Raw genomic sequence first — 21,576 nt, forward strand, 5'->3', positions numbered from 1 at the left:
AGGTGGACCCTCCTCACCTCTGACTCCAGGAAGAGAAGTCACGTAGCTTTAACGCTCGCAGTGATTAAAACTGCCAACCCTGACGAAGCAGGAAGTGAATCAGAGTTTTGATTGGTCAATGGAGTTTATATTACAGTGCGGGAGCCAACAGGAAGTAAGAGAGTCCAGAAGACTCAAACATCTGCACAGGAACAGTGAGGGCGGGGCTTAAAGCACTCCTTGTGATGATTGACGGCTGTGTGAGGAGGCTGCTCCAGTCTTTTTAACTTTTAAACAGAATTTGTTCAAAGAAGAATGTGCAACTTTTTCATCCAGCAGATGTTGCCTTTGAGCTCCATCTACCTGTGTGCAGTGTTAGCATGCTAATGTTAGCGCTCTTTAGTTAGCGGCTAGCTTCAATCACCTGTTTCCTGCATTTTTGTGTTAGCATGCTAATGTTAGCGCTCTTTAGTTAGCGGCTAGCTTCAATCACCTGTGTCCTGCATTTCTGTGTTAGCATGCTAATGTTAGCACTCTTTAGTTAGCTGGTAGCTTCAATCACCTGTGTCCTGCATTTTTGTGTTAGCATGCTAATGTTAGCACTCTTTAGTTAGCTGGTAGCTTCAATCACCCGTCCTGCATTGTTGTGTTAGCATGCTACTGTTAGCTCTCTTTAGCTAGCTGGTAGCTTCACGTAAACTGACACAGAATGATGTAAAAACTCTTCATCAAATAATCAGTGAGTATGTTCTTCTTCTTCTTGACTCAAACAGCTTTTATACACAAGGGGAGGAGCCATGTAAACACAGCTCTGACAACAACACAGACAGCAGGACTCCAGCTTCTCCCTCACTGGAGACAGTCAGGACTCACACACACACTCACACACACTGGAGTTATGATGTATAGATGAGGAACATGTCTGCCTTTACTGATCAGTAAGTGTGTGATGAATTAAAGTCACATATCTTAAAGCACACACAAAGAACATTTCTACCTCCTGACACCGACCGCATCGAACAACAAGAAAACCTTTTTGAACGATGGCCTGATTAAATTAGAGGTTGTTAGATTCAGCAACATCATTATCATGTTCTCAGTCATCCAGCTCATTCGAAGCTTGAGCCAATGAGAACATGACAAGGTTAAAGGTCAACGACCACGTCCTGCTGTCTGAAAATCAACCTTCAGAGGATGACGACATGAAGCCTGTTCTGTATCCTGGTGTTCAGTGAGACTTCTGTTCTAAAGATACAGATTTATCATCGGAGAGATGAACGTCAGTGCAGAGAGAAAGGTGTGACAGGAGTGTGAGGTGAGGTGTGTACTCAGCTTCTCACCTGGATCTCGATCTCGTCCCTGAAAAAAAAACAAAGTTAGAAGTTACACACTGCAGAACACAAACGTGCATGTTCACAGACACACACACACACACACACACACACACTGCAGACCTGATTGATTTGAGCACTAAGAAATGCTCTCATCACAAACAGCTGACAGCAGAGGAAACAGGGCGCCTGTGTGTTCCAGGTCATGATGTGTTTTGCAGGTTGAGCCTCACACTTCTTCTATGAATAGTTTTAAGCTTGGTCTGATTTCCTGCTTTGGAAACTTTTGAGTGCTGCATTCGTAAAGCAAACAAAAGTTTCTCAAACAGCAGAGACAACTGAGGCTAACCTGCAGAAACATCCGCGCGTCTGCCGTCAGGTGGGCTGCAGAAACTTAAGTCAACCGGAGTCTCTTTGGCAAATAGCTGCAGGAGAGAGCAGCCTTCAAAGTGCCGCACACACATACACACACACACACACGCGCACAGCGGCTCACCTGAGTTCTGACGGAGCCCGGATCTGAAAGAAGTTGGAGAAGAGGCATGGTGAATGACGGGTTTGTGGGAGCACACAAACACTTGCACACTCTGGTTGGAACAACACAACAGTCCCTCATTAGTGAAGCGGCCGACGCTCGTGTCTGACCGCGCTCCGCTTTGTTTGACTGCATGAAGCTACCTGACAGCTGGGAGAGCAGGTAACGAGGAGGGGGAGGGAGGGGGGCAGACCTGAAGTTTTTGCTCCACCAGTTTCTTTCATTGGCTCCCTGAGGGACGGGTTACACCCCCTTCTCACACACACACACACACACACACACACACACACACACACAGACTCTTATACTGCTGTACCTTTACAAACAGAGCAGTTGCATAAACCCTTGATGCATACCTGCACACACACACACACACACACACACACACACAGAGCACATACAGTACCTGCACGCACACACACACACACACAAACAGAGCACATACAGTACCTGCACGCACACACACACACACAAACACACACACCTGTCATTTCTCAGGTAAACTCTGACCTGTTACACAAACGTGTGGAGAAAGAGCTGATAACAGAGACAAGTGCAGGTAAACAATGACTTATCTCTCTGGCACACACACACACACACACACTTCTGTGTGTGTGTGTGTGTGTGTGTGTGTGCAGTCCTGCTGGTGTATTGACAGAATCTGCTCAGGTGAGGATTGTTGTGTTGTTGTGGTAGTGTTAAAGGTCCAATCAGATAGTTGTGCAACAGACAAGAAGAAACTAATTAAAGAGCAATTCTGGTGTTTTTATACTGAACAGCCTGTTTACCTGCTGCAGACGTTACAGTCTGTTTACCTGCTGCAGACGTTACAGTCTGTTTACCTGCTGCAGACGTTACAGTCTGTTTACCTGCTGCAGACGTTACAGCCTGTTTACCTGCTGCAGACGTTACAGTCTGTTTACCTGCTGCAGACCTTACAGCCTGTTTACCTGCTGCAGACGTTACAGTCTGTTTACCTGCTGCAGACGTTACAGCCTGTTTACCTGCTGCAGACGTTACAGCCTGTTTACCTGCTGCAGACGTTACAGCCTGTTTACCTGCTGCAGACGTTACAGCCTGTTAACCTGCTGCAGACGTTACAGTCTGTTTACCTGCTGCAGACGTTACAGTCTGTTTACCTGCTGCAGACGTTACAGTCTGTTTACCTGCTGCAGACGTTACAGCCTGTTTACCTGCTGCAGACGTTACAGTCTGTTTACCTGCTGCAGACGTTACAGCCTGTTTACCTGCTGCAGACGTTACAGTCTGTTTACCTGCTGCAGACGTTACAGTCTGTTTACCTGCTGCAGACGTTACAGCCTGTTTACCTGCTGCAGGCGTTACAGTCTGTTTACCTGCTGCAGACGTTACAGCCTGTTTACCTGCTGCAGACGTTACAGTCTGTTTACCTGCTGCAGACGTTACAGTCTGTTTACCTGCTGCAGACGTTACAGCCTGTTTACCTGCTGCAGACGTTAGTCTGTTTACCTGCTGCAGACGTTACAGTCTGTTTACCTGCTGCAGACGTTACAGCCTGTTTACCTGCTGCAGACGTTACAGCCTGTTTACCTGCTGCAGACGTTACAGCCTGTTTACCTGCTGCAGACGTTACAGTCTGTTTACCTGCTGCAGACGTTACAGTCTGTTTACCTGCTGCAGACGTTACAGCCTGTTTACCTGCTGCAGACGTTACAGTCTGTTTAACTGCAGACGTTACAGCCTGTTTACCTTCTGCAGACGTTACAGCCTGTTTACCTGCTGCAGGCGTTACAGTCTGTTTACCTGCTGCAGACGTTACAGCCTGTTTACCTGCTGCAGACGTTACAGCCTGTTTAGCTGCTGCAGACGTTACAGTCTGTTTACCTGCTGCAGACGTTACAGTCTGTTTACCTGCTGCAGACGTTACAGCCTGTTTACCTGCTGCAGACGTTACAGTCTGTTTACCTGCTGCAGACGTTACAGCCTGTTTACCTGCTGCAGACGTTACAGCCTGTTTACCTGCTGCAGACGTTACAGCCTGTTTACCTGCTGCAGACGTTACAGTCTGTTTACCTGCTGCAGACGTTACAGTCTGTTTACCTGCTGCAGACGTTACAGTCTGTTTACCTGCTGCAGACGTTACAGTCTGTTTACCTGCTGCAGACGTTACAGCCTGTTTACCTGCTGCAGACGTTACAGTCTGTTTACCTGCTGCAGACGTTACAGCCTGTTTACCTGCTGCAGACGCTACAGCCTGTTTACCTGCTGCAGACGTTACAGCCTGTTTACCTGCTGCAGACGTTACAGTCTGTTTAACTGCAGACGTTACAGCCTGTTTACCTGCTGCAGACGTTACAGCCTGTTTACCTGCTGCAGACAGCCTGTTTACCTTCTGCAGACGTTACAGCCTGTTTACCTGCTGCAGACGTTACAGTCTGTTTACCTGCTGCAGACAGCCTGTTTACCTTCAGCAGACGTTACAGTCTGTTTACCTGCTGCAGACGTTATAGTCTGTTTACCTGCTGCAGACGTTACAGCCTGTTTACCTGCTGCAGACGTTACAGTCTGTTTACCTGCTGCAGACGTTACAGTCTGTTTACCTGCTGCAGACGTTACAGCCTGTTTACCTGCTGCAGACGTTACAGTCTGTTTACCTGCTGCAGACGTTACAGCCTGTTTACCTGCTGCAGACGCTACAGCCTGTTTACCTGCTGCAGACGTTACAGCCTGTTTACCTGCTGCAGACGTTACAGTCTGTTTAACTGCAGACGTTACAGCCTGTTTACCTGCTGCAGACGTTACAGCCTGTTTACCTGCTGCAGACAGCCTGTTTACCTTCTGCAGACGTTACAGCCTGTTTACCTGCTGCAGACGTTACAGTCTGTTTACCTGCTGCAGACAGCCTGTTTACCTTCAGCAGACGTTACAGTCTGTTTACCTGCTGCAGGCGTTACAGCCTGTTTACCTGCTGCAGACGTTATAGTCTGTTTACCTGCTGCAGACGTTACAGTCTGTTTACCTGCTGCAGACGTTACAGTCTGTTTACCTGCTGCAGACGTTACAGTCTGTTTACCTGCTGCAGACGTTACAGCCTGTTTACCTGCTGCAGGCGTTACAGCCTGTTTACCTGCTGCAGACGTTACAGTCTGTTTACCTGCTGCAGGCGTTACAGCCTGTTTACCTGCTGCAGACGTTACAGCCTGTTTACCTGCTGCAGGCGTTACAGCCTGTTTACCTGCTGCAGACGTTACAGCCTGTTTACCTGCTGCAGACGTTACAGCCTGTTTACCTGCTGCAGGCGTTACAGCCTGTTTACCTGCTGCAGACGTTACAGTCTGTTTAACTGCAGACGTTACAGCCTGTTTACCTGCTGCAGACGTTACAGCCTGTTTACCTGCTGCAGACGTTACAGCCTGTTTACCTGCTGCAGGCGTTACAGCCTGTTTACCTGCTGCAGACGTTACAGTCTGTTTAACTGCAGACGTTACAGCCTGTTTACCTGCTGCAGACGTTACAGTCTGTTTACCTGCTGCAGACGTTACAGTCTGTTTAACTGCAGACGTTACAGCCTGTTTACCTGCTGCAGACGTTACAGCCTGTTTACCTGCTGCAGACGTTACAGCCTGTTTACCTGCTGCAGACGTTACAGTCAGAGCAGTGAGGTTGTATTTTGAGGGTGTTTGGTAGATTTCTTGTGCCAACAGAGACTGAACTATCTGCTCTGGTACACTCTGAGCCCAGGTGGGCTGGCACTGGCGTTATTGCCTTTGCGACCTGAAAGCACCATGACAGATGTCCGGTCCAACTGGAGCTGGCAGCTTGCCACAGGGAACACACACACACACACACACACACACACACACACACACACACACACACACACACACACACACACACACACACACACACACACACACACACACACACACACACACACACACACACACACACACACACACACACACACACACATACAAACAGACACACTCACAAAGCCAGTGTAGTGAAAGTGTGTGCGGGTATGAGCAGAGTTAAAGTGTTCTAAAAACACAAGCACACACCTCAAGATTTTGAAAAACTTCCACTAACACACAGACACACACACACACACACAGACACACACACACACACACACACACACACACACACAGACACACACAGACACACGCAGAGGACATGTTAAGCTGGTTTTGGGCGTCCTCCTTTCATGCCTCATGTCTGAAGCCCCCCCCCCCCCGAGCTGTCAGACTGTGCTCGGGGAACTGAGTGACAGACACACAACAGAGTGAGAGGAAAAGAGTTTCTTCAACTCTTCAGTGTGACTCCGATGGGCCTGTGGGGGATCGCAGCGCTGACACTCGGTGACATCGCCTTTAAGCTGCTCTGAAGTGTCAGAAACGCCCGGAGGAGCAGGAGAGGCTGCGAGAGAGAACCTGAAAAACTGATCGAATACGCGGACGACCTTCGTGAGCGGAGTAAAGTTTCCATTTCTTTCCAAAACGTTGCTGCAGTGCAACAAAGAGCTCCTCTGACCAGCAATAATTAAAGACATTCAAACATCCACTGTGTCATCTGTCAGCGTGAGAGTCAAAACTAATGCTCCAAGGATGCAGCCAAGTGTGTGTGATGTGGAAGCAGCTGCAGAAAACTTAAACCGTGTGTGTGTGTGTGTGTGTGTGTGTGTGTGTTACCTGTTTTTCCACAGGAGCCGAAGCGTCCCAGACATTCTTTATGAGCTCCTAAACCACACTTGGAGCACAGGTAGCCCTGATAGAAGATCCCCCTGCAGACCCAACAGGAAACACTCTCAGCCTGATGTGAACCAGCGACACTCAAAGAATGATCGACGACAAGACATGAAACATGCTACAGTGTGTGTGTGTGTGTGTGTGTGTCTGTGTGTGTGTGTGTGTGTGTGTGTGTGTGTGTGTGTGTGTGTGTGTGTGTGTCTCTGTGTGTGTGTGTGTGTGTGTCTCTGTGTGTGTGTGTCTCACCTCAGCAGCATGTCGCAGGAGTTACACGAGGTGATCCTCTCGAAGGTGTTCATATGGAACTCATGGAAGTTGTTGTTTGCGTTCTCAGGTCGGATGTTGGATCTAAATCAGACAAACAATTTTATTGATTTATTTATATAACTATAAATTAACAATAACTCCAGATTTATATTACAAGACAGAAGATGAAGCTTCACGATGGTCTGCTGCAGCTCACACTGTTTTTATCTCCTCGTGAACACTGACGGTTCTCTCCTCACACGTCGGTGTGTGAAGCCTCTCTACAACTAACCCTAACCCTATAATCACACTGAAAACAGATCACATTCACACACTGATGGTAGAGGCTGCTGCAGAGTCCGTCAGTATGAACTCATCCATTCATACACATTCACACACTGATGGTAGAGGCTGCTGCAGAGTAAAGAGTCCATCAGCATTAACTCATCCATTCATACACATTCACACACTGATGGTAGAGGCTGCTGCAGAGTAAAGAGTCCGTCAGTATGAACTCATCCATTCACACACATTCACACACTGATGGTAGAGGCTGCTGCAGAGTCCGTCAGTATGAACTCATCCATTCACACACATTCACACACTGATGGTAGAGGCTGCTGCAGAGTCCATCAGTATGAACTCATCCATTCACACACATTCACACACTGATGGTAGAGGCTGCTGCAGAGTCCATCAGTATTAACTCATCTATTCATACACATTCACACACTGATGGTAGAGGCTGCTGCAGAGTAAAGAGTCCATCAGCATTAACTCATCCATTCATACACATTCATACACTGATGGTAGAGGCTGCTGCAGAGTAAAGAGTCTTTGATCGAGCAGCGTGTCTCGACTGACAGGACAAGCACTTATTGGACTTCTGTACCAGTCACAGTTTGTCCATAACAAACACCATGTTCGAGCACAGGGATGTCCATAAGTGCACGTGGCACCAGGACTCCCCCGGAGTGGTCTGACCTCTGGCCGTGTGTCTCGGACACTCAGGTGAAGAGAGGGGCTGAGCTGTCAGCTGATCACCACCTGGTGGTGAGTTGGATGCGCTGGCAGGGGAGGTCAGACTCGGCAGGTCCAAACGTGTAGTGAGGGTCTGCTGGGAACGTCTGGCTGAACCCTCTGTTAGCGAGGTCTTCAACTCCCACCTCCGGACGAGCTTTACACAGATCCCGGGGGAGGCTGGAGGCATTGAGTCTGAGTGGACCATGTTCTCCACCTCCATTGTCAAAGCAGCTGCTCTGAGCTGTGGTCGCAGGGTCTCTGGTGCCTGTCGTGGCGGCAACCTGGTGGTGGACACCGGAAGTAAGGGAGGCCGTCAAGCTGAAGAAGGAGTCCTATCGGGCGTTGCTAGCGCATAGGACTCCTGAGGCAGCTGACGGGTACCAGCAGACCAGGCGTTCCGCAGCCCGGGCGGTCGTGGAGGCAAAAACTCGGGCTTGGGAGGAGTTCGGGGAGGCCATGGAGGAGGACTTTCAGTCGGCCTCAAGGAAATTCTGGCAAACCATCCGTCGCCTCTGGAGGGGGAAGCAGTGCTTCACCAACACTGTTTACAGTGGAGGTGGGGAGCTGCTGACCTCAACTGGGGATGTCGTCGGACGGTGGAAGGAATACTTCGAGGATCTCCTCAATCCCACCGTCACGTCTTCCACCGAGGAAGCAGAGGCTGAGTTCTCAGAGGTAGACTCGTCCATCACCCAAGCCGAAGTCACCGAGGTGGTTGGCAAGCTCCTTGGCGGCAAGGCTCCAGGGGTGGAAGAGATTCACCCTGAGTATCTGAAGTCTCTGGATGTGCAGGGGCTGTCATGGTTGACACGTCTCTGTAACATCGCATGGAGGTCGGGGAAAGTGCCTCTGGACTGGCAGACCGGGGTGGTGGTCCCTCTTTTCAAGAAGGGGGACCGGAGGGTGTGTTCCAACTACCGGGGAATCACACTCCTCAGCCTCCCTGGGAAAGTCTATTCCAGGGTTCTGGAGAGGAGGATCCGGCTGATCGTCGAACCTCGGATTCAAGAGGAACAATGCGGTTTTCGTCCTGGCCGTGGAACACTGGACCAGCTCTACACTCTCCAGCGGGTGCTCGAGGGTTCATGGGAGTTCGCCCAACCAGTCCACATGTGCTTTGTGGATTTGGAGAAGGCGTTGACCGTGTCCCTCGCGGCGCCCTCTGGGGGGTGCTCCGTGAGTATGGGGTTCGGGGCCCTTTGCTAAGGGCGTTCCGGTCCCTGTACGAACGGAGCAGGAGTCTGGTTCCCTTTGCCAGCAGTAAGTCGGACTTGTTCCCGGTGCGCGTTGGCCTCCGGCAGGGCTGCCCTTTGTCACCGGTTCTGTTCATTACTTTTATGGACAGACCACAGGATCTCGTCTCTGCTTTTTGTGGATGATGTGGTCTTGTTGGCTCCATCAAACCCGGACCTTCAGCACGCACTGGGGCGGTTCGCTGCCGAGTGTGAGGTGGCTGGATGAGGATCAGCACCTCTAAATCTGAGGCCATGGTTTTCAACCAGAGAAAGGTGGCTTGCCCTCTCTGGGTTGGTGGGGAGTCCTTGCCCCCTGGACGCCTCCCTAGGGAGGTGTTCTGGGCATGTCCCTCCGGGAGGAGGCCTCGGGGTAGACCCAGGACACGCTGGAGAGACTATGTCTCTCGGCTGGCTTGGGAACGCCTCGGGGTCCCACAGGAAGAGCTGGAGGAGGTGTCTGGGGTGAGGGAAGTCTGGGTGTCTCTGCTTAGACTGCTGCCCCCGAGACCCGGCCCCGGATAAGAGGCAGAAAATGGATGGATGTGTGCTTTGATGCTGAGACACACACACACACACACACACACACACACACACACACACATATACACACACACACACTCACACACACTCACACACACACACACACACACACACACACACACACACACACACACACACACACACACACACACACACACACACACACACACTCACATGGCCATGCCAAACTGCTCCAGCCACTTCTTCTTCAGCTCTTTGGTCTTGAAGAAGAACTCGAAGCCGCTCTGGCCCTGGTTGTGAGTGAGGTAGAATCCATAGGACCACTGCAGCAGGAGAGAAACACACACACATTAAATGAACACACACACATTAAATGAACACACACACATTAAATGAACACACACACATTAAATGAAAACACATAAACAGAGTGAAGGTTGTACTCGAGGAGCAGACAGATGGAGACAAAGAGATGCTGAATGAAAGACAGACGTCTGAGTGAGACGCAGGCTGAAGGATGAAGACACACAGAGACAAAACAGAGAGGAAGAACATGAGGAAGAGGAGGACGCTGCAGAGAGGACAGAGAGGAAGAACATGAGGAAGAGGAGGACGCTGCAGAGAGGACAGAGAGGAAGAACATGAGGAAGAGGAGGACGCTGCAGAGAGGACAGAGAGGAAGAACATGAGGAAGAGGAGGACGCTGCAGAGAGGACAGAGAGGAAGAACATGAGGAAGAGGAGCACGCTGCAGAGAGGACAGAGAGGAAGAACATGAGGAAGAGAACAGAGTAGTTTATCTGCAGGATATCGTCACGAGCAGCGTGCAGGCGTGTAATCAGAACTTCAAAAGCTAAACATTAGCCTGTTAGCCTCTGTGGGTGTGTGTGTGTGTGTGTGTGTGTGTGTGTGTGTGTGTGTGTGTGTGTGCAGACCTTTCTGTTCTCCTTGTCAGACGTGGGGTTGTTGGTGATCTTGAACAGGTGCAGGTCGATCACCTCCTTCATCTCATAGTTGTCTCCTCGTCGTTTACAGACGATCACCGCCGCGTCAAACAGGAAGATGTGCCTGCAGAACGCCAGAGACGACTTTTAATTTGAGATTTATTATTCAATAAACTTCTTCTTTTTGCATATTTTACACAGTGTAGCGTCCCCCCTCTGTCCCAGCAGGGGGCGCTGGAGTCCCCCTCTGTCCCAGCAGGGGGCGCTGGAGTCCCCCTCTGTCCCAGCAGGGGGCGCTGGAGTCCCCCTCTGTCCCAGCAGGGGGCGCTGGAGTCCCCAGTGTGTCCCAGCAGGGGGCGCTGGAATCCCCCGTGTGTCCCTGCAGGGGGCGCTGGAGGCCCCTGTATGTGCTCAAACAGGCCGTTTGGAGATGTTCCCTTCATGACATCACAAAGGGCAGTAGCCCCTCCCCCAGGTGGGTGACACTCCCACAGCTAGGTGTTTGTTCTGCCCTCTGAGTCTGCCTTCTCACCGTAAACAATAGGACATGGAGCCAGAAAGCAGCGAGTACACCCGAGCCCTTCCAGAGAGGGGGCGTGGTCAGACACAGCTCATTTACATATTTAAAGCTACAGACACAGAAACAGCCTGTTCTGAGCAGGGCTGAAATAGAGGGGTTTATAGACATGATCAAATACAGGATCAGAGTGGATTTACAACAACACACTTCACACACATGATGAAGAGGAGCGAGGACACTGATTTCACCTGAAGAGGAGGAGGAGGTCATGTGACCTTTAAAGTGTTCAGTGTCTCTAAATCCACATGATGCAGATATTGTAAAATCGTGATGTCAGTATTGATGAAAACGATCCTGGTCATGACTGTGGTGTACTCGAGCGTCAGAGATGGATTCACTCAAAGCTCATCATGTCGCTGACAGACACACCAGCACTACGAGCACACACACACTGCGTTACTTGGTCGTACAGTCACACACACTCTGGCTCCTTTCCAAAACACTCAACCTGACACCTCACCTGTCCTGTTTGGCCCGTTTGTCCACCGACGCCACACGTACCTCCCCGTCACCTTTGGGTCGGCCGTACGTACTCAGTGGCTGATTCTGCAGAAAACAAGGAAACGTTTCCACAGAAGTGAGAGGTCGAGAAGAAGTTCGTCATCAGGTAGAAAAACAACAAACAGATGACTCACCAGGTTCTCGATGGACCTCTGGTACTGATCTATTTCCCGTAGCGTCTCGTTGTCTCTCTTCACCTCGTTGACGTACTGAGCCAAGTCCTGCACACAAAGAAGACAAATACACTGTTTGAACTTGAACCCAGCACAGCCAGGCTGCAGGCTCCACCGAGCTGTCCAACAACATGCACGACTTATGAACAAGGAAGACAAACATGGTCGCTTATAACCACGGTGCAGAAAGTCTCCTTTCAGCCTTGACATGTGGACATGTCTCAGTTAGATCACACATCAGCGTTTAAAGAGTTTACAGCCCCACAGAATGTGTTCACATCAGACCGGCACTTTATGAGCTAAATATGTGAACAATGTTCAATATTGCAATGACGATGCGAATGGCAATAAATAAATAAAAACTAAAGATGAATCCCAGTTTGAGTGTGGACCTGTTCTGTCCCTCCTGAGGCCCAAAAACCTTCTCCAGTAATGAGTCTGAGAGAGCCTGAGGGAGGTGACCGTCAGCTCATTGAGCCTGCAGCACACAGCTGTGAACATCCAGTCTGTGTTCTGCACAGCCCCGGTGCATGCTGGGATACGACTGGACATCAAAGCAGACAAACTGATGTGGTACCTTCATGGCGTCCAACGCAGTCCTCAGGTTGCTCTTGTCTGTGGTGTCATGAGTGTGTTTCAGCAGCTCCTGTGAGACACCAAACACAGCGTGTGTGAGTCCTGGTGCCGGAGGAACGCCGGTCCATCCAGAACCACAGTTTCACATGTTGCCCGTTACTATCCTGCTCTGTCCCGTTAGCTGCCTTCAAGGTCACTGAGAGCTTTTTTAAATACCTCTGGACGATTGGGGTTTGTTGCCTGTTTGCAAACACACAGCTCAAAGCAGGAGCTTCATTCTCTTTATTTTAAATCCAGAAGTCTGAGAGAAGCAGCAGAGTTATCTTTCCGCCCGGCAACAAAAAAACATGTCAAAATTCATGAACATTGTTATCACACTGCAGAAACACATGAGCAACTAAAGCTGTCGCTGCAGATATGAGGAGAGGACTGCGAGACAAATCCTGTCCTGGAATAAATCAGATACTCTGTGTGTGTGTGTGTGTGTGTGTGTGTGTGTGTGTGTGTGTGTGTGTGTGCGCGTGTGTCCTTTAGTGTGTATCTGAAATTGGTTGCCTGTGTCAGTGCTGCAGCGTAAACAAGACATCTAGACCTCAACAGAGCAGGATAAGGAGGGATACCATGCATGTCCATTACACACACACACACACACACACACACACACACACACACACACACACACACACACACACACACACACACACACACACACACACACACACACACACACACACACACACACACACACACACACACACACACACACACACACACACACACACTAAGGGAGATATATAGGCCTGCTCGGCACTGTTTAAATCCCCGGTGTCAGTCAAGCTGAACCTGGGTGTTATTATCAGCTCAGTCTGTTTATCTGAACCTGCTCCACCTCTGAGCGGATACAGGTGTGTGTGTGTGTGTGTGTGTGTGTGTGTGTGTGTGTGTGTGTGTGTGTGTGTGTGTGTTGGGGGGCATACATGATGGAGTCTGTGAGTGACTCGTGTTGATGAGCAGACTTGGAGAGGAAGAAAAGGAGGAAGATCGATGATCAAAGAAGAGAGCGAAAGAAGCAGAAACAGGAAGTGACATCACACAACACGTTCATCCTGTCCTATCAGGACACAGAGGACATCTGCAGCTGGAGGACAGCTTTTAATTTGAAACCATGGAACATGTCTCTTTAGACTCCTTTGAGCCGTCAGGCTGAAGCAGATGTTAATCATGTCATTAAGGACCGCTAAAACAGTGTGTCCTCTACATATAAACATGTCTCTGTCCCCAGTGTCCTCTACATATAAACATGTCTCTGTCCCCAGTGTCCTCTACATATAAACATGTCTCTGTCCCCAGTGTCCTCTACATATAAACACGTCTCTGTCCCCAGTGTCCTCTACATATAAACATGTCTCTGTCCCCAGTGTCCTCTACATATAAACATGTCTCTGTCCCCAGTGTCCTCTACATATAAACACGTCTCTGTCCCCAGTGTCCTCTACATATAAACATGTCTCTGTCCCCAGTGTCCTCTACATATAAACATGTCTCTGTCCCCAGTGTCCTCTACATATAAACATGTCTCTGTCCCCAGTGTCCTCTACATATAAACATGTCTCTGTCCCCAGTGTCCTCTACATATAAACATGTCTCTGTCCCCAGTGTCCTCTACATATAAACACGTCTCTGTCCCCAGTGTCCTCTACATATAAACATGTCTCTGTCCCCAGTGTCCTCTACATATAAACATGTCTCTGTCCTCTACATATAAACACGTCTCTGTCCCCAGTGTCCTCTACATATAAACACGTCTCTGTCCCCAGTGTCCTCTACATATAAACACTGGGGACAGAGACGTCCTCTACATATAAACATGTCTCTGTCCCCAGTGTCCTCTACATATAAACATGTCTCTGTCCCCAGTGTCCTCTACATATAAACATGTCTCTGTCCCCAGTGTCCTCTACATATAAACATGTCTCTGTCCCCAGTGTCCTCTACATATAAACATGTCTCTGTCCCCAGTGTCCTCTACATATAAACACGTCTCTGTCCCCAGTGTCCTCTACATATAAACACGTCTCTGTCCCCAGTGTCCTCTACATATAAACATGTCTCTGTCCCCAGTGTCCTCTACATATAAACATGTCTCTGTCCTCTACATATAAACACGTCTCTGTCCCCAGTGTCCTCTACATATAAACACGTCTCTGTCCCCAGTGTCCTCTACATATAAACACGTCTCTGTCCCCAGTGTCCTCTACATATAAACACGTCTCTGTCCCCAGTGTCCTCTACATATAAACACGTCTCTGTCCCCAGTGTCCTCTACATATAAACACGTCTCTGTCCCCAGTGTCCTCTACATATAAACACGTCTCTGTCCCCAGTGTCCTCTACATATAAACATGTCTCTGTCCCCAGTGTCCTCTATATATAAACATGTCTCTGTCCTCTACATATAAACATGTCTCTGTCCCCAGTGTCCTCTACATATAAACATGTCTCTGTCTCTGTCTTGAGTGTCTCTGTCCTCTACATATAAACATGTCTCTGTCTTGAGTGTCTCTGTCCTCTACATATAAACACGTCTCTGTCCCCAGTGTCCTCTACATATAAACATGTCTCTGTCCCCAGTGTCCTCTACATATAAACATGTCTCTGTCCCCAGTGTCCTCTACATATAAACGTGTCTCTGTCTTGAGTGTCTCAGTGTCCTCTACATATAAACGTGTCTCTGTCTCTGTCCTGAGTGTCTCAGTGTCCTCTACATATAAACGTGTCTCTGTCCTGAGTGTCTCAGTGTCCTCTACATATAAACGTGTCTCTGTCTCTGTCCTGAGTGTCTCAGTGTCCTCTACATATAAACGTGTCTCTGTCTCTGTCCTGAGTGTCTCAGTGTCCTCTACATATAAACGTGTCTCTGTCTCTGTCCTGAGTGTCTCAGTGTCCTCTACATATAAACGTGTCTCTGTCTCTGTCCTGAGTGTCTCAGTGTCCTCTACATATAAACGTGTCTCTGTCTCTGTCCTGAGTGTCTCAGTGTCCTCTACATATAAACGTGTCTCTGTCTCTGTCCTGAGTGTCTGAGTGTCCTCTACATATAAACGTGTCTCTGTCTCTGTCCTGAGTGTCTCAGTGTCCTCCTCACAGGTTGTTTTGAGTCACATGAAGAAGTGTGTGTGTGTGTGTGTGTGTGTGTGTGTGTGTGTGTGTGTGTGTGTGTGTGTGTGTTCACACTCTCACGTTACGAAGATCAACAAACACATGTTTTATCTGCACTGTAAAGATCAAAGTTAACTGACATTAAAGAGTGGAGGTGAAAGAGGAGGAAGGAGGAGGTGAAAGAGGAGGAAGGAGGAGGTGAAAGAGGAGGAAGGAGGAGGTGAAAGAGGAGGAAGGAGGAGGTGCTACCTGCAGGAGGAGAGGGTACTTTAAGACTCTCTGCATGGGAACCACCAGCAGATCTCTGAGAGTGAACTTTCCATAGTTGGCTCTTTTTGAACACTCCTGCAGAGACGAGAAGGAGAAGATCCACATCATGTATTTATTCTGACCCCCCCCCCCCCCCCCCCCCCTCACAAGTGAAGCAGGAGTCTGGAGCTGCAGTGCCTCAGGCTGGCACCAGAGGGCGCTCTCATGTCTCACTGTGATTCAACAAGCATTCACATCAGTTTCACCTCGAGCTTCATGCGGACGTCCTCTCGGTCTTTACAGATGTAGTCCAGAGTGGCGATGGCCGTCTCCACGTGGCTGCAGTACTTCCCATAAATCAACAACCTGAGAGACAACATAACACATGAAGAAGAGGAGGGGGAGGGGCCACAGAGGGGGACTCTCACAGACACCTCACAGTACCTCTCCTTGAAGGTGATGAAGATCTGGTGCAGGTCCTGAGCGCTCCTGCTGAGCACCGACTCCCGGATCTTCTGCAGCAGACCTTTATGAACTGTGACCAGCTCCTGAAACACAGCAGGTCATCGTCTCGTGGTCATTCTGTGGACGCTTCAGTGCAGGTCATCGTCTCGTGGTCATTCTGTGGACGCTTCAGTGCAGGTCATCGTCTCGTGGTCATTCTGTGGACGCTTCATCAACATGCTGAACTTCCACCTGAGACGTGTCTGAGACTATTCTAGAGCCTTCACACTAAACCTCCTGAAGAGCTTCCTGCTGAATGTGTCTCCTCCTGTTTCTCCTGCAGAGAGACGGCAGCAGGATATAACCAGGAGAATTCACCTGCAGCCAGTGGGAGGGGCTTAGACTGTCTGCACGCCACCTCTACCGTCTCTACAGACTGTCTGCCCGCCACCTCTACAGACTGTCTGCACGCCACCTCTACAGACTGTCTGCACGCCACCTCTACAGACTGTCTGCACGCCACCTCTACCGTCTCTACAGACTGTCTGCACGCCATCTCTACAGACTGTCTGCACGCCACCTCTACAGACTGTCTGCACGCCACCTCTACAGACTGTCTGCACGCCACCTCTACAGACTGTCTGCACGCCACCTCTACAGACTGTCTGCACGCCACCTGTACAGACTGTCTGCACGCCACCTCTACCGTCTCTACAGACTGTCTGCACGCCACCTGTACAGACTGTCTGCACGCCACCTCTACCGTCTCTACAGACTGTCTGCACGCCACCTCTCCCGTCTCTGTGCTGCATCCTGTTTCCTGTTCTCCATCATGTCTGACAGGAACAAACTCGTTTAAGGAGGCGTCCTCCTTAAACGAGAGTAGATTTTGTGTTTCCACGTAGACTCTAAAGTCGCGGCGTGAGTGACTTCACCTCCACATTGGAGATGATATGAGACACAGCAGGTCACATTCATGGCCCACTCTCCCAGGTCAACCATCAAATCCACAAACTCACCGGGATATTCACGAACATCTTCTCCATCTCAGCCATGGTCAGAAACACGGTGAGGGGCGTCATAAAGTGCTGCAGAGAGAGAGAGAGAGAGAGAGAGAGAGAGAGAGAGAGAGAGGGAGAGAGAGGGGTGAGTGCAGCTCGTCCCTGTGGAGCCTGAGAGAGAAAGTTATGATCTTAAAGAAGCGAGCGTAAAAGAGCTGCAGTCAGCAGGAACTTTAATGGTTTCCTGCCTCACCTCCACGTCTCTGAGGGGCGAGCGACGCAAACTAAACACCACAAACATTTTATATACAAAGTCATCGACCCGCACAGCCCCCTGGGAAATCTGCACGCCACTTCTTACCGACCAGCCCAGGTAAGGAGGGACGACAGGTGAGGAGGGGGGACAGGTGAGGGGAGGAGGACAGGTGAGGAGGAGAGGACAGGTGAGGAGGAGAGGACAGGTGAGGAGGGGAGGACAGGTGAGGATAGGTGAGGAGGAGGGACAGGTGAGGAGGAGAGGACAGGTGAGGAGGAGAGGACAGGTGAGGAGGAGAGGACAGGTGAGGAGGGGAGGACAGGTGAGGACAGGTGAGGAGGGGGGACAGGTGAGGGGAGGAGGACAGGTGAGGAGGGGAGGATAGGTGAGGAGGGGAGGACAGGTGAGGACAGGTGAGGAGGAGGGACAGGTGAGGAGGAGAGGACAGGTAAGGAGGGAGGATAGGTGAGGAGGAGAGGATAGGTGAGGAGGGGAGGACAGGTGAGGATAGGTGAGGAGGGAGGACAGGTGAGGAGGAGAGGACAGGTGAGGAGGGGAGGATAGGTGAGGAGGGAGGACAGGTGAGGAGGGGAGGACAGGTGAGGAGGGGGGACAGGTGAGGAGGAGAGGACAGGTGAGGAGGAGAGGACAGGTGAGGACAGGTGAGGAGGTGAGGACAGGTGAGGAGGGAGGACAGGTGAGGAGGGGAGGACAGGTGAGGAGGGGAGGACAGGTGAGGAGGAGAGGACAGGTGAGGAGGGGAGGATAGGTGAGGAGGGGAGGACAGGTGAGGAGGAGAGGACAGGTGAGGACAGGTGAGGAGGTGAGGACAGGTGAGGAGGGAGGACAGGTGAGGAGGGGAGGACAGGTGAGGAGGGGAGGACAGGTGAGGAGGAGAGGACAGGTGAGGAGGGGAGGATAGGTGAGGAGGGGAGGACAGGTGAGGAGGGGAGGACAGGTGAGGAGGGGGGACAGGTGAGGAGGAGAGGACAGGTGAGGAGGAGAGGACAGGTGAGGACAGGTGAGGAGGTGAGGACAGGTGAGGAGGGAGGACAGGTGAGGAGGGGAGGACAGGTGAGGAGGGGAGGACAGGTGAGGTGGGGAGGACAGGTGAGGAGAAGAGGACAGGTGAGGAGGCGGGACAGGTGAGGAGGGGGAGACAGGTGAGGAGGGGGAGACAGGTGAGGTGGGGGGGACAGGTGAGGACAGGTGAGGAGGGGGGGACAGGTGAGGTGGGGGGGGCAGGTGAGGAGGGGGGGGCAGGTGAGGAGGGGGGGACAGGTGAGGAGGGGGGGACAGGTGAGGAGGGGGGACAGTTTAGAACTAAATGAAGTTTAATCTCATTGAATCCTCTCATGTCACACTTCATCAGTGTGTACGGACTGAGGTTGGGCACCAGAGGGTCCCCATTAACGTGTGTGTGTGTGTGTGTGTGTGTGTGTGTGTGTGTGTGTGTGTGTGTGTGTGTGTGTGTGTGTGTGTGTGTGTGTGTGTGTGTGTGTGTGTTTACCTTCTCTATAGACTCCAGAGTCTCTGTGTATTTCTCCTCCGTCTGTTTGATCTCTGTTAAACAGCAGCTTCTGATGTCAGTCTCTGCCTGCTTCTGAAAGGCCTGTGCGCGCACACACACACACACACACACACACACACACACACACACACACACACACACACACACACACACACACACACACACACACACATAAACACACAGAGCTAAGCTAATGCTAACTCATGTGTTAGCTTATCCACAGGGTGATGTTGTTGTTTATGTTGTTGTTGATGTTGTGGTTGTTGTTGTTGATGTTGTGGTTGTTGTTATTGAGGTTGTTGTTGATGTTGAGGTTGTTGATGTTGAGGTTGTTATTGATGTTGTGGTTGTTGTTGATGTTGATGTTGTTGTTGATGTTGAGGTTGTTGTTGATGTTGAGGTTGTTGTTGATGTTGTTGTTGATGTTGAGGTTGTTATTGATGTTGTTGTTGAAGTTGTTGTTGTTGTTGATGTTGTTGTTGATGATGTTTTTGATGTTGTTGATGTTGTGGTTGTTATTGATGTTGTGGTTGTTGTTGAGGTTGTTGTTGATGTTGAGGTTGTTATTGATGTTGTGGTTGTTGTTGAGGTTGTTGTTGATGTTGAGGTTGTTATTGATGTTGTGGTTGTTGTTGATGTTGATGTTGTTGTTGATGTTGAGGTTGTTGTTGATGTTGAGGTTGTTGTTGATGTTGTTGTTGATGTTTTTGATGTTGTTGATGTTGTGGTAGTTGTTATTGATGTTATTGTTGATGTTGGTAATGTTGTTGTTGATGTTGTTATTGTTGATGTTGTTGTTGATGTTATTGATGTTGTGGTTGTTGTTGATGTTTTTACTGATGTTGATGTTGTGGTTGTTATTGATATTTTTGATGTTGTTGTTGTTATTGATGTTGTGGTTGATGTTGTAGTTGATGTTGTTGATGTTTTTAAAGTTGTGGTTGTTATTGTTGTTGTGGTTGTTGTGGTTGTTATTGTTGTTGTTGTTGATGTTGTTGTTGTTATTGATGTTGTGGTTGTTATTGATGTTGTGGTTGTTATTGATGTTGTTGTTGTTATTGATGTTGTTGTTGTTATTGATGTTGTGGTTGTTATTGATGTTGTTGTTGTTATTGATGTTGTGGTTGTTGATGTTGTTATTGTTGATGTTGTGGTTGTTGATGTTGTGGTTGTTATTGATGTTGTGGTTGTTATTGATGTTGTTGTTGTTATTGATGTTGTGGTTGTTATTGATGTTGTTGATGTTGTGGTTGTTGATGTTGTGGTTGTTGATGTTGTTGTTGTTATTGATGTTGTGGTTGTTATTGATGTTGTGGTTGTTGATGTTGTGGTTGTTATTGATGTTGTGGTTGTTGATGTTGTGGTTGTTGATGTTGTTATTGTTGATGTTGTGGTTGTTGATGTTGTGGTTTTTATTGATGTTGTGGTTGTTGATGTTGTTGTTATTGATGTTGTGGTTGTTGTTGATGTTGATGTTGTTGTTGATGTTGAGGTTGTTGTTGATGTTGAGGTTGTTGTTGATGTTGTTGTTGATGTTTTTGATGTTGTTGATGTTGTGGTAGTTGTTATTGATGTTATTGTTGATGTTGGTAATGTTGTTGTTGATGTTGTTATTGTTGATGTTGTTGTTGATGTTATTGATGTTGTGGTTGTTGTTGATGTTTTTACTGATGTTGATGTTGTGGTTGTTATTGATATTTTTGATGTTGTTGTTGTTATTGATGTTGTGGTTGATGTTGTAGTTGATGTTGTTGATGTTTTTAAAGTTGTGGTTGTTATTGTTGTTGTGGTTGTTATTGTTGTTGTTGTTGATGTTGTTGTTGTTATTGATGTTGTGGTTGTTATTGATGTTGTGGTTGTTATTGATGTTGTTGTTGTTATTGATGTTGTTGTTGTTATTGATGTTGTGGTTGTTATTGATGTTGTGGTTGTTATTGATGTTGTTGTTGTTATTGATGTTGTGGTTGTTGATGTTGTTATTGTTGATGTTGTGGTTGTTGATGTTGTGGTTGTTATTGATGTTGTGGTTGTTATTGATGTTGTTGTTGTTATTGATGTTGTGGTTGTTATTGATGTTGTTGATGTTGTGGTTGTTGATGTTGTGGTTGTTGATGTTGTTGTTGTTATTGATGTTGTGGTTGTTATTGATGTTGTGGTTGTTATTGATGTTGTGGTTGTTGATGTTGTGGTTGTTATTGATGTTGTGGTTGTTGATGTTGTGGTTGTTGATGTTGTTATTGTTGATGTTGTGGTTGTTGATGTTGTGGTTGTTGATGTTGTGGTTTTTATTGATGTTGTGGTTGTTGATGTTGTTGTTATTGATGTTGTGGTTGTTGTTGATGTTGATGTTGTTGTTGATGTTGAGGTTGTTGTTGATGTTGAGGTTGTTGTTGATGTTGTTGTTGATGTTTTTGATGTTGTTGATGTTGTGGTAGTTGTTATTGATGTTATTGTTGATGTTGGTAATGTTGTTGTTGATGTTGTTATTGTTGATGTTGTTGTTGATGTTATTGATGTTGTGGTTGTTGTTGATGTTTTTACTGATGTTGATGTTGTGGTTGTTATTGATATTTTTGATGTTGTTGT

General features: G+C 48.6%; 1 protein-coding gene across 1 annotated transcript in view; it reads right to left on the bottom strand.

Annotated features, from left to right (window-relative positions):
• The window catches only part of LOC306819384 (guanine nucleotide exchange factor VAV3-like), a 35,437-nt gene extending 16,371 nt beyond the window's left edge, over positions 1-19,066 (bottom strand). Inside the window, exons 1-14 of the mRNA XM_079373178.1 lie at positions 18,970-19,066; positions 17,222-17,290; positions 16,203-16,306; positions 16,025-16,124; positions 15,759-15,854; positions 12,352-12,420; positions 11,736-11,822; positions 11,561-11,646; positions 10,512-10,644; positions 9,791-9,900; positions 6,819-6,920; positions 6,516-6,607; positions 1,807-1,829; positions 1,320-1,338 (exon numbers count right to left, since the gene is read on the bottom strand). Coding sequence (XP_079229304.1) covers positions 1,320-1,338; positions 1,807-1,829; positions 6,516-6,607; positions 6,819-6,920; positions 9,791-9,900; positions 10,512-10,644; positions 11,561-11,646; positions 11,736-11,822; positions 12,352-12,420; positions 15,759-15,854; positions 16,025-16,124; positions 16,203-16,306; positions 17,222-17,284 — 1,084 coding nt within the window. The 5' untranslated portion in view covers positions 17,285-17,290; positions 18,970-19,066. The remainder of the gene's footprint in view (positions 1-1,319; positions 1,339-1,806; positions 1,830-6,515; positions 6,608-6,818; positions 6,921-9,790; positions 9,901-10,511; positions 10,645-11,560; positions 11,647-11,735; positions 11,823-12,351; positions 12,421-15,758; positions 15,855-16,024; positions 16,125-16,202; positions 16,307-17,221; positions 17,291-18,969) is intronic.
• Positions 19,067-21,576: the final 2,510 nt, after the last annotated feature.

Source organism: Symphodus melops, assembly GCF_947650265.1.
Source record: "Symphodus melops genome assembly, contig: scaffold_238, whole genome shotgun sequence".
NCBI lineage: Eukaryota > Metazoa > Chordata > Actinopteri > Labriformes > Labridae > Symphodus > Symphodus melops.